We start from the raw sequence: 13,844 nt of genomic DNA on the forward strand, positions 1-13,844 counted from the left end.
CTGAGAAAAAAGATGAGGATGAGGATCTCCAACCACACTCACTTTTTATACAGTTAAAAGAAGGATGTGGGGTGGGGAGGTGAGAGAAAATAGATGGGCTACAGCTGCTGTAGAAATACAGGCTTAAAAATGTCCTAAAGAAAGTAAAATCCACGTTAGTATTGCTACACGGAGTAGCATGGTATTTCAGAGATGGGCTTAGCCTCAAATGAACTCTCCGTTTTACTGAGAGCAGCACAATTGTTCTGTTCACCACAAGGTGTTCATATGTGGGTCAGTTCCTGGGATGTAATACTTAATAGAAATGTGTTCGATGAATGAATTAATTTCTTTCAACTACATTCCATTTAGGAACCTCTTTGTTCACAACACTCCTGTGAGAAGGAGATAGTTAGAAGTCTAGAAATCCAGAGCTCACAAAGGCCATTTCTGTCAACAAAAATGTGTTGAAGGGAGACATTATCCATGAAAATGACGGCTACTAGTGAAGATTTCACAGAGTAAAATGATCTGCCTTATCTTTCCCTTTTAAATGAACTTGGGCATAGCAGACCAAACTTTCTGTCATAGACATCCTTTGTGAAAAGGTACAGCTCTGGTTTGTGGTTTGAGATTTATTCTAATTTTAAATGATGTGCCTTCTAAGAAATATAACAGAGGCTAAATTATGTGTCAACATGGGCAACACACATTGTTTGAAAACAGTATCCCCAAACGATCACTTCCTCTGTACTAAGTGTGGATTGAACTCATTATCTGGTTTGTCTTCCTTTACAAGATTAACTTTCTACATTAATGTATTTTGGTGTGTGGGCTGCAGAGTGGGAGTGGGCATGTGCCACGGCATGTGTGCAGAGGCCAGAGGAAAACTTTCAGGGGTCGATTCTTTTCTTGCACCAAGTGGAAACCTGGGCTCAAATTCAGGTCAACATGCTTGGTGGCAAGTGCCCACACCTGCCCAGCCATCTTACAAGCCCACACTTTCATTATTTATTTATTAGTGTGTATGTTTCTCTACCTCCGAGTCTCTGTGTCTCTGTCTCTCTGTCTGTCTCTGTCTCTGTCTGTCTCTGTCTCTGTCTGTCTGTCTGTCTGTCTGTCTCTCTCTCTCTGTGTGTGTGTGTGTGTGTGTGTGTGTGTGTGTGTGTGTATGTGGTGTGAGTGGGTGATTGGAGGAATACCTGCATGTCACACAGCTTGACTGTAGAGGTCAGAATATAACTTTTAGAAGACAATCCTCTCCCTTTACCTTGTTGAGGCAGGGTCTCTCTTACAATTTCTAGATGCTGCGTGCTCCAGACTACCACAGCTAGGATCCTAGGTGGCTTCCAGAGATTGTCCTCAGATTTTCTGATTTGATTTGAGGGTCAAATGCTTTTTTTTTTTGGCCTGGTCACCCTATCAGCTTTATTTTTGGCTTTTTTAATTGTTAAGAAACAAATCGACAAGCTAGAATATATTGAGAATGAGTGCTTCTCTAAGCTTACAAAAGGTTTAGGTAAGCTATCGATGCCCACAGCTGACCAGCTATGCAGTTAGACAACCAGAGCTTCTCAGAAACAACACGCCGGTTATCCCTCAGGGCATTAAACAAAGCAAAGTATAATCGATTCAGAGACACGGAGGCTAGAGGGCTACTGATAAACCTTACGATTCTCTCAAGTGTCCACTACAGAGCCTGCCGAGTTTTAAGGACTCACCCTGGGCTGATTTAGCATTACTAGTAATTAAAAACCCCAAAGTTGCCTTTCCCAGCAAATGATGCCTTGGTTTGTGAGGCATAATCACAGCTGAGGTCCAGAGAGGGTAATCAAAGACAGAAAATTTGTAGAAGAGCGTAGTCAATCTCTTTTCAAAGACAGTTCCACATTCATTAGGGAACAGGTGGAGATAGGGTAGAAAGCCTGAATCTGTCCCTGTGTCCAGCAATTCAGCCTAAGATCAAGGTCAGAGTGAAAAACTTCAGGGTGGCCCCCATTAAGTTTGCCTCACTGCGCTGAAGCCCAATTTTCATGAAATTGGGCCTGTCTCTTAAATACTGGGCACTATATTTATTTTTAAATCAGATTTCAGCCAGAATACTGCAGCCAAGAAAGCAACTGGCATCCAAGGGTGCAGAAAGTGAGTTTTTCCTGTGCAATTTTTCTCCACTGTTGGGGATAATCTACCCAGGTGGCCCAAATTCCCTTTTCTCCCCATCATAGTAGACAGGAAGCCACCCAGGTTTGCACCAAAGGGCACTTCGTTCGCTTCTACTTTGGAATCTGTATGTTTCATTTGAAAATATGGGCCTAAATAAGCCTTATAAAAACATCAAACTTAAATTCTTAAGCCAATTTCTACCTCCTGTCCAACAAAACAAAAGTCAGAGCATTTTAGCTCAGGTGTGGCGGCAGACGATGCGAGCACTGTGTAACCTTTGAGGTCAGAGATTCCCACAGGAGTTTGCAGGATGGAGCACATCATGGTTCTATAACGCCGACATCAGTGTCTTCAGTACCTGGGTCAAACAGCTTTCAGGCCTGTTTGCCCTGTCAATGTTCTTTTGTTGGGCATATACTATATGGGAAAATATGTATTAGATAAAAAATAAAAAATAAAAACCGATATAGAGATCCCTACCCTTGTAGATTCCTGTCTTTAGAGGGGTCACAGTAGCTTTCCATAGAGAGGGACATAAGAGATGAAAACAGAAAGGTGTGTATGTGTGTGCACAATCACTGAGTAGGTGAAGGCCAATAGGAGAGAAATGAAGTAAACTCGCTGTCAAGAGAGTCTGGACCGTAGAGGAGTGTGCACCTACAGATGCACCTCCCCAAGCTGAAATGTGAAATATTCCGATGTCTTGTAGAAAGTCATGCCATGAAATTTTGTTTTTGGGAAAAGATTATTTAAAACACTGTACACAATGTCTCTGGCCTACGGGTATAGAGTGTTTATGAAGCAAATGAATTTCATGTATAAACTTAGATCTCCCAACGCATTTCCAACGTGTGCACATGCAGACATTTCCAAATCTGAGAAACAATAAGCCGATGCAGGAAGTAGTTTTGGCCTCATGGATATCACCTACGGGACATTTAAACGGTAGGTTGCTTTGGCTGGAATGTGGTTTTAGAGAGAAAAGAAGTGGGGAAGAGAAGAGTTTTGCTGCACTTCTCCACAGCATGGCGATCCTTGCAGCCTGTGGGAAGGGGATGATGACGCCAGGATCTGGGTCAGAACAAGGCGGCTGGAGACAGGCTCCTCCCTAGGCTGGAGACAGATGACAGCCAGTCTTTTGGACACGGAGCTTATTACTTCGTTTGAAAAGAGATCAAAATAAATTAGTTACACATTTCTTTCATATATAATATACTGTAACCTCTGAGCTGGAGGGATGGCTCAGCAGTTAAGAGTAGCAAGTTTTCAGAGAAGCCGAGTTTGATTCCCAGGATCCACATCCAGCAGCTCACAAACACCTCTAACCCTGGTTCCAGGGGTAGAGAGGGGGATTCTATACAACCGGTGTCTATAAGAAGCTGCTCTCAAGGGTGTACACACACACACACACACACACACACACACACACACACACACACACACACAATTTGAAAATAAATGAATCCTTAAAGATATTATAAGCTCTTGAGGGTCTTGGATTCTAAGATCCCATCCTGGTCAAAGAATCAGTGCGCATCCATTTTATGGGCCCCTTCACTCCCTCACCACTGATCTAAGAAGCACAGTAAAAACTGTTCCTCACTGTGGCGTCTAACCTTAATTGGCGTCTTGATGGAATTTATAATCACCTAAGTGACCCCACAGGCCTGCCAGCGAGGGTGTGTCCCGAGAGAAAAGCCTGGGTCGAATGAGTGCAGGACTATCCCATGTTGGGTTGGTGTTCCAAGCTGAACAAAAAGAGAGAACACAGATGAGGTATCACCATTCATCTCTCTCTGCCTAAATATGGACGTAGTGAGGAGAGGCCTCACAATCTTGTCACCACAACTAAAGCAGCATTTGCTACTATGTCTTTCCCACCTAGAAAGGCTTTCTTTATCCCCCTTTTAAAAATGTGTCAATATTTTATTTTGTTTATTTTTTAATAAGTCATTTTATTTGTTTACATTTCAAACGAAATCCCCTTCCAAGTTACCCCTCCACAAACCCCCAGTCCATGCCCTCTCTCCCCCTTCCCCTGCTTCTATGAGGGTGCCCCTCCACCCACTCCTGCCTCACCCCTCTCTCATCCCCCTATGCTGGGGCATTGATCCTCCACAGGACCAAGGGCCTTCCCCTCCACTGATGTCAGATAGGCCATTTTCTGCTACATATGTATCTGGAGCAATGGCTCCCTCCATGTATACTCTTTGGGGGTTTAGTCCCTGGGAGCGCTACATGGTCCAGTTAGTAGATACTGTTGTTCTTCCTATGGGGCTGCAATCCCCTTTACCTCCTTCAGTCCTTCCCTTAGCCCTTCCACTGGGGTCTCTAGACTCAGTCTGATGATTGGCTCTGCGTATCTGAATCTGTATTGGTTGGGTGCTGGTAGAACCTCTCAGGGAACAACCATTCCTGTAAGGAAGAGATTCTTGGCATCACAATAGTGTAGCGGTTTGCTGTCTGCAGATGGGGTGGATCCCTAAGTGAGGCAGTCTCTGGATTTATCCCTTAAACTAAACCAAACAATCCCTTCTTCCTTAAGTAGCCTTTGTCAGGTACTTGGTCACAATAATGAGAAGGGTCCTTAGGAGTCACTGACCCATTTCTCTCTACTAGCTTTTGGAATCTATACAGAACTCTGTCAAGAAGACAAGTTCCCAGAGGCCCACACTAAAGGCCGTTCTGTAAAGGACAGAACCAAGTTTGTGAGTCACATGCAATGCAAAAAGCCCCTGTATGTAAGCAGGTTTAATACCCTCTGTCTGATGACACTGGGCCAGAGCCAGACTGTCTGCAAAGGATATTTAAACCGGGACTGGCGGGAGGGCTCCATGGCGATAGTTGTTTTAATGAGATGTCACCCGTACTGTCAGGCTTGAACACTCGCTCCTGAATTGTTGACACTCTTAGGGGAGGCGTAAGGTTATGGTCTTGCTGGAGGAAGTGCGAGACTGAAGGCGGGCTTCAAGGTTTCAAAAGCCTCCACCAAGCCAAGTTCATATTCTCTGTTTCCTGCTTGAGATATGAGTCTGTGAGCTATCACCTTTTCCTGTTGCCTTGTTCCCTCCCCACCTGCCATGATGGTGATGGTGTCTTAGCTCTCTGGAAAGGTAAGCCCCAAATAAACCCTTCTATGAGTAGCCGGATTATCTTAAGTTCAGTAGTTCAATCATTAGGACCCACGTGGTGGAAGGAGTGAAGGAGCTCTGTACACTTAGTGTAGCACACACAAGCCCCGACCTATTCACTCACCAAATAAACAAATAGGTGTTTTAAAAAAAAAGAGAGATGTTTAAATGAAATGAAGGAAAGAGCTTCCTGAGGGATGAGAGATTGTGCAGAGAGGATATTTAAAGCCAAGGCACACCTTAAATACCATATCGCCAGGGCAATCCAAAATTGAGCTCTAATTTGAACCTTCTGAATGGAACTGAAGGTCAGAGTGAAGGACTCTGAATTACCCTGTGGCTTTGAGCTACACTGTGAGTTAAGGGAGGAGGAGAGTAAGACCTTCCATAGCTCGGATTCTAGAGGCATAGGGAGGCCAGAAGCACTACCTGCCTTCCAGGATCCAGGAGCAGTCTTTGCTGTGCAGAGGGTGAGACCTTTATTTTTAAAAAACTGCTTGGTGTACCAATAACAGCAATAACAACAACAATAAATGTTAATGTATATTAATAAATATTAATATAAATAAATAGATGGATAGATAAAAGGAAGCTAACTTTGTCCTGCTCGTTGGCCCACGATTCTTCCAAAACGTATAAAGTGAGAAGGCTGGAACAGACAGCTTAATTTGGAACCAGATTTCTTATATCACATCATACTTCATAGTAATTCCATGAAATTCAATTTGGATGTTAGAATGTCAGTTTAAAAGGAAACCCATTATTAGCAAGGAATAGCAGGTGCTTTAAAGATACAGTAACTGTTGACATTTGAGAGAAGGGAAACATAATTACCTAATGCTTTTTTGGGCTTCCCATACAAATGAATAGCCGTCCATGTCAGTTCTCACCTCTATTTCACCCACAACCTGCATACATAGCAGCAAAGATCTTGCCGGGAAAACCATTATGCAGAAGATCAAGGACAAACACACTATCACATCAATCAAAGTGTAAGGCTCGCAGAGGTGGGAGAAGCCAGAGGGCTAAACGGTGACTGCAATTACGTCTTTCTTTGTTGGAAAATAATGAACGTTGTAAATCTCCTTTTACTCTCTTAAACTTGCAGCGTGAAGAAGCATCTATTTAGGGCAGGAGGCACAAAAGTACACTTATTTTTTGCTGGAAAAAGATTTCTGTGTGGGGAGAAGTTCTGGTTTCTCTTAATGCAGGGTTATCACTCTGTACAAAGATTTCTTTCTAGAAGACTATTGACAAATATCTTTGCCATGTGGTTTCTGCTTATCAAGTGTACCATTCCTAATCTGTCACAACAAATGGGAGAAGAAAAGAGTAAATCACTTCTTGGATTGAGACGGCAGAAGAAGGTATATGACACACAGGCTCTGAATTTGGGGTCGAGAGTCTTCAGCTCCTGAGTTTACCAGGAGAAAAGGTGTCCCGCCTCTGGGTCCTTGTTTGGTGACATGAAGAAGGGCCACAGCAGGTCTCTAAAACCCCCTAATACCATAACACCCAACACTATCCATCCACCTTCCTTCTTTAACCACTTACCTGGGCCAAGGATTTTTATTGACCAGGAGAAATGCACCGTGTGTAGGAATACACTGAAATCCACTGGTGCTGATTTCTGTTATGTCCTCTAAAATAACTGTCCTGGTTTTTTTCTTGCAAAAATAAGTACACAGAAATAAGCACATAGAAAGATTTCTTTCCCTTAAAACTAACACAAGTCTAAAGTATATTCTAGGTCCCAGGCAGCGGGAGAGAAGGACATCCTAATCTTGGAAGTTCTGTAAAGTAAGCCAATCATTGTTCCCAGTTTAAGGCGAGGAGAGCAAATCCCGGAACGATTAAAGAATGGCCACCAGCAAAGGGATCACAGACCACTTCCAGAGTTCTGTTTAAATCAGAGTGAACCTGGGCTTGGGGACATTTGAGCCACGCACTAGTCACTACTTAGGTAATGCTTGACAGAGTGTGCAGATATGCTCACGCATTTTTATTCAAATTTCATGAGAATTCTAAAGGGGGTCCTGTTTGTCCATGTAACTTGTTCCTCAGACCCCAGTGGTCCTTTTGCCCCACAGCAACCCCGTTCCAGCCTCACCTCTTTCTTTTTCCTCTCCTCTTCCTTCCGTTTCTTTTCCTCTCTTATCTGCGCCAAGCGCTGCTTTTTGCGCTCCAGCTCGGCTTTTAGGTCGCTCTTGTCAGACATATTTGCTTCCTTGGAGAAGAGGAAAGAGAGAAAGTGAGGGCGTATTTAAGTAATTTTATTTGTATCATCGTTACGAAATCACTCAAAAGCAAATGCAGCTTCCAAATGTGACTTTCGGGCAATAATAGGTTTTCGTTAGTCTGTGTAGAAGAATCAGAAAAAAGAATTCAGGTTTGCTCTAGCATGGTGTGATTCTTTGCCTATTATGTATCCAGAAGTGACTAAAGAAATTCGATGTTGTCATCTGAGTTGAAAAAGAATATCAACTAACTTCCAGGGAAGCAACATTTTTTTTTTTTTGTACAACTTTCTTCACAGATAAACAAAAGGAGAGAAGGAGAAAAAGAAGCCTCATGATGACTTGGAGTTTAGATGCTAATGGAGCAATTTATCTCCACGCTGCACAAAGAAAATAGGCTGTCAGGAACCCCAGAGTGTGCCCCGCTCAGATTTCTATGGACTGGATAAACAATCCTCCGCGGAGCTTAGGGAAATTTCATTTTGCCGAACATTACATGCCTCTCGGAAGACAGCTGCTGAAGACCCAACATACTAATCTTTTTCTTTTCTCTAAACTCCTCCCAATCTGTCACACTTAATTTCATCTCCCAGATAACACTATTTCTATCAACTTTCATTTGCATGCTGAGTGCAATATTCTTATTTTAGCACACTGACCTCACTCAAAGTAAAGGGAGCTGATGGACACAAGAAATGGGAGATAACCCTGTGTTGAACTCTGAGAAGATTCATCCAAATAAAGTTTAATTTTATTTATCACTTAAAAAGCACACTTATTTTTTGTGTGTGCTTATTTTGCCTGTCTGTTAACATATGTAGCACATGCATTCATTGAACCTGCAGAGGTCAAAAGAGGATATTGGGTTCTTTGGAACTAGAGTTTCAGGTAGTTGTGAACCATGTGTGCTGGGACTTGAACTTGGGTCTTCTGTGATAACAGCAAATATTCTCACTGTTAAGCCATCTCTCCAGGCCTGAGATGTAACCTTAATATTACAATGGCAGTGTTTATGACCATGGGGCTGGAGCATTTTCCAATACAAGGAATTTGGAGAAGACCAGTGACCAATGCTCATAAATGCTTCCATTCTGGAAACACACAAGGAGGAAACCCATGGAAATGAAGGCTGTCCAGCCACTGCATGGTAGACACTTTCATGTACTATGAGCCACTTCCCACATCCAAGCCCTGAAGTTTAACCTCAAGGAAATGCCTACCAAAATAAATAAATCCATAGCAAAGATCTGGGAGAATTAGACTTGGGCAAGCCCAGTGGAGTTAGTAGAACTTGCACTGGATACCTTAGAGTATCAGGAACTCACAAATGAAGAGAGTATTAGGATGTGCAAAGATGGAGATGCAGAAGAAGGAGAAGCCTGGAGGGTGTGTCCAGGAGACGTGAGGAATCCAGACAAACAGCTATAAACTTCAGTTGAAGTGTGTTTGTGTGTGAGCGGAAAGGCGAAGCCTGAGAGATCAGAAAAAAAATAAAAAGACTTCTATTTGATAGAAGTGGGAGATGACCAATCACAGCACCTTTCTGAAAGGGAAGGGGAGAAAATAAAAACAGAAGTTGCTCAACCCTGTACTTGTCCCTGCATGTGTGACAGTAGGAGCAGACACTAGAAGTTAGGCTAGCTGCGGGGAGACTGCTGGCAGCATCCCTCTGATTCTCCTGCACCTGCACTGGGAAGGAAGTGCAATTAGGGTCAGCAGTTGAGATTGTGTCTTGCATGGCCAGAGGATGGAGTCCTTCAAGGCGGACTGAGGGGTATGGAAGGAAAAGAGAAATATTCTACAACAATTTAGCTTCAAGAGAGCCAAGGAAACGACACAAAGAACGGAAGGAGAAGACCAAAAGGGAAAGGGCAAACAGAAAAGTTTAATCTGTGCACAACAACAAGCAACCTTTGAGCACACCCGACATTTGGGTGTCAATGGACAGAAAACATAGCCACACAGCTGATTCATCAAAATATCAAATGGGAGCCCAGGGGCTGAAGCTCTGGAATGAAGCTTGAAGTCCTTCGTCTGCACAGAACTTAAAAATCTGAGCTCCAAATCCATAGGCACATAGATATCCTGAGGAGGAGAGCAGAGCGGAAGTACATGCTCAAGGCAGGCTCTTCGCACTAGCTCTACCTGATAGTTGATGTGGTGAACCATGGATCAAAACAGTTACATGGTTTGATCTTTTTTCCTTTCTTTGTTTGAGAAATGACAGGATTTACAAACGTTTATCACTAAAATACTGGTGGCCAACACTATTCAGCACAAGATGTGAGACGTCTGGCAGGTGAAACATGATGGAGTTACTTACAAAAGCTGTCTGAGGAGCTGCAATGCTCTTAGCCGGTGGAGACTAATCAATTAGAATCGATGCAGCTGAAATTTCTCTGTGGTTAAACTATTGCACAAATAGGAAAATCACTGTTTGAGCAATAGCCATTGTGATGGTTTGCACATGCTTGGCCCAGGGAGTGGCACTCTTAGGAGGTATGGCCTTGTTGCAGTAGGTGTGTCCCTGTGGGTGTGGGCTTAAGACCCTCACCCTAGCTGCCTGGAAGTCAGTCTTCTGCTAACAGCCTTTAGATGAAAATGCAGACCTCTCAGCTCCTCCTGTACTGGATGCTGCCTGGATGCTGCCATGCTTCCACCTTGATGATAATGGACTGAACCTCTGAACCTGTAAGCCAGCCCCAATTAAATGTTGTCCTTTGTAAGACTTGCTTGGGTCATGGTGTCTGTTCACAGCAGTATAACCCTAACTAAGACAGCCATTTTCTCCTAAGCTGAAATCAGACTGGAGAAACTTCTAGAGCATTCAGTTTTCCCCTTTCTCCATCTCTCCCCAACTATTTCTTATGGTCTTCCCAGTCAAAATCACCTGGCCCTACTTTAGCTACTCATTACCATCATCTGGAACAAATCATATTCCCAAAACATCCTAAATTGGTTGTGATATTTTTTCTATTAGTTTTCTTCTTTAACAATTTCTTGTATACATACAATGCGCGCGCATGCGTGTACACACACACACACACACACACACACACACACACACACAATACATTCTGATTACTCTCATCCACCATCTTCTCTTATTTCTCTCCCACCCTATGTCAGCAATTCTCCTCCTGACTAATCTCTCATCTCCAAGCCTTTTGGCTTTGTTTTATGACCCACTGATTTTAACGGGTCATCTGTGTGACCAAGAGTTTGCCATTATTCACTGGTATCTGATTGGGCTCACCAGTACGCACAAGCTTGAAGAGATTGACTGTCCCTCTTTTGGAATCCATGAGTAACCAACAGTCCAATGTGGAGGGATAGGACACCCCATGAGCTCATTCCCAATCATAGACAGGCCACCACAGATACAAAGCTCAACCAAGGAAGAATTAGATTGTCTTCTGAGCAAGGTATAAGGACAGGGAAGCTGCCCAGAGCAGGCGGGCAGACAGGTATGTCTGACAGTGCTAATTACTAATGATAGTATTCTAAGCCATAGAACTAAGACTATTAAGACACCCCAGAAAGCACCGAAGAGACTAACAGGAAGTGAATTAAGGAGATGAAAGCTCATCTTTTTAAGTGTAGTAGAGCCGCATCGTGGAAGGACTCAACTCTAAAGGGCCTGACTGTGTATCGATTTTTGGATCCATTCCAAACTAGATACTTAGCATCAACCCCCAGGGGAATAAGAAACCTCAGTAGAGTGCCTCATAAAGGGTTTAGGAAATGAATGGGCTTTTACACATAGGGCTGTGCCTTCCTTACACAGTGGCTTAAATGCAGTGTCAGCATTGACCTCCACAGGATTTCTAAGGGACCTTCTTAGCCCCATCCTCTCTCTGTATCTCCCTGAACATCAAATAGAGCCTCTGAGGGTAGACCGGAACACAAAACCTGAGGTATGTGAGTTAAAGAGCCTCATGGTGATTCTGTCACTCTTAGTCCAGAAAATATGAGTCGTAATCACCCATGCTAACTAATGCTCACTTCACACACTTGAAAAGCTTGTCTTTTCCACTTATGGATGGCAAAAGGTCGGGAAGACAGATCATACACATCTCTGAGAACAGGCTTTTCCCTGTCTAATCATAGCATATCCTCTCACCCATTATCCAATTCTCGGCTTGCCTCCACTGGGCTTATGGCCAACTGCAGCTGAATTTTACTCACTTCCATCTATTCTAAGGTCTGTTGATGCACCCCACCCCCATGCCTGCTCTGCTTTCCGTAGCCAAGTTCCATGCTCTCACCTCCTTTCACCCCAGTGTCTCTTGCTCTATACTCCTTTCTTTTGTGTCTTTTGTCAAACGCACTCTTCCAACAATTCCTCAGTCTCCCACATCTGGTCTTCCACTGCCTAACCTTCCCACCAGTTTCAGTATAATGGAGCACAAGCCCACCTTGCCTTCTCTGTTTCTTCCCCTACCTAAAGACACTGATTCCAAAACAGTTTAAAATTCAAATCTCCATGTGGTCTGGACTTCAAACACCAATCACCAGCCAGTCCGATGGTTTAGAGATTCAAACTGCCATGGTTTGGATCTCAATTAATACACCAATGTGAGCAAAGATCTCATAAAAGTGCCTGACAGATATTAAAAACCCACAGGAGTATGTTTCTTCTCTGCCAACACTCCTTCACCTCCACTTCGGTCCTGGAAGGTTTATGTCAACTTGACACAAGCTAAAGTCATTTGAGAAGAGGGAACCTTGATTAAGAAAATGCTTCCCCAAGATCAGGCAGTAGGCAAACTTGCATGAAAATATTTTTAAAATTAGTTAGTGATGGGGGAGAGCCCAGCACATATGGTGGTGGGTGGTGCCATCCCTGGGCTAGTGTCCTGGGTCCTGTAAGAAAGCAGGTTGAGCAAATCATGATGAGCAAGCCAGTAAGTGGCGCCCCTCCATGGCCTCTGCATCAGCTCCTGCCTCCAGGTTCCTGCCCTGACTTCCTTTGCTGATGAACAGTTCTGTGGGGAAGTGTAAGCCAAATAGACCCTGTCCTTCCCAGTTACTTTAGCCATGGTGTTTCATCACAGTGACAGTCCCTCAAGCTAAGACATCCACCTCTCTTTATTTCTGTTTTTCCCCATTATCAGGAGCATTAATTTTCATGGGAATCCGAGCTCACATCCCCAGTTCCATTCTACTTCATCATTCAGAAGTTCCAACAATCACTTAGAGTGCGCTGCCAGAAGAATAGGTAGGTGTACATCTTAGAGGCATAGCATGTTACTGATTTAATATTAGAGGCCCAAGAGCCAGGATAGTCAATCCATGTGCTTGAAAATCTAAGCCAATTAGGGAGAGGAGGCCAGGACAGAAAGACCTCCACCAACAAGAATTTACAAATGAAGGAGAAGCCAAAGAGTTGGTGAGAAGTGTGACACCAAGAAAAGTCTATTTTAAACGTGAAATGCATGACTTAATCAATTCTTCTGTGAACACAGGAATCATGGAACAGTGAGAGCAAACATCCTACTTCGTACCACTCATTTGCCCCCAAGGAGTGTGGTCAACAGAAGACAGAGTGAGAGTAGAGGGAAAGAGGAAATGAGAAAGTGAAAGGAAAAGATACAAGGGAGGAAGGAAAGTACAGTCAAGTCATGACTCCAGGAGCTCCCCTTCCATCACCTGACCGTTCTTATATCCATCCATACCCTCGGCGAAATGCAAACCTTCAGTGTGCGGGAATATGACCCAACACCTTTCCGTCCACATTTGTTCATGTCCTTATGGTTCATTCCCACTTAGAACCAAGAGTCTGCAGGAGAAGCCACAGGATTAGCTCAGTTTACACAGCTGCCCAGTAATCGCTCCTGCCAAGGCTGAGCTTCTGAACAATACAGGGTCTCTATTTCCTTTGGCTGTCTAGGTTGGCAGCAGCTGGAGATTCCATTTCTAATGCTGGCATACACCAATGTATTTTTAAGCTTAAGGCTGGAATTCTGTAAGGTTTAAGTCACGCCTAGCTGTTGCCAGATGTATTTAAAAAAATGCTCAGCGGTAAGTTCTCGTTTCCTGCCTGAGAACAGTTGTTCTCCTCAGCTCCTCCCTATCAGATATTGGACTTTCCATCTGCCACCAGGTATGTGTAAGAAATCTGATAATTGACAGGCTTATTGCATCTTTCTGGCATGAAGTACAGCTTAGTCTACTCGGTTGGGAAACCAAGCGATGATACCAACCACAAACATGAATTCATTTCCACAGCCACATCTCACAATAAAATAAAACAAAACAAACAGATATCTCAGAAAGAAATGGGCTTAAGAAGATTTATGAAGGATGTTTAGTATTTTTGGAGTGGTTATAG

The 13,844-nt window shown here is 43.5% G+C and overlaps 1 protein-coding gene across 2 annotated transcripts in view; it reads right to left on the reverse strand.

Annotated features, from left to right (window-relative positions):
* LOC116904095 (cytoplasmic dynein 1 intermediate chain 1-like) overlaps positions 1 to 13,844 on the reverse strand; it is an 80,979-nt gene that overhangs the window by 43,409 nt on the left and 23,726 nt on the right. For both annotated transcript variants that reach the window (XM_032906965.1, XM_032906964.1), the window contains exon 2: positions 7,384 to 7,500. In XM_032906965.1, coding sequence (XP_032762856.1) covers positions 7,384 to 7,491 — 108 coding nt within the window. In that variant the 5' untranslated portion in view covers positions 7,492 to 7,500. The remainder of the gene's footprint in view (positions 1 to 7,383; positions 7,501 to 13,844) is intronic.

The sequence above is a fragment of the Rattus rattus genome, chromosome 6 (assembly GCF_011064425.1).
Source record: "Rattus rattus isolate New Zealand chromosome 6, Rrattus_CSIRO_v1, whole genome shotgun sequence".
In the NCBI taxonomy this organism is placed as follows: domain Eukaryota; kingdom Metazoa; phylum Chordata; class Mammalia; order Rodentia; family Muridae; genus Rattus; species Rattus rattus.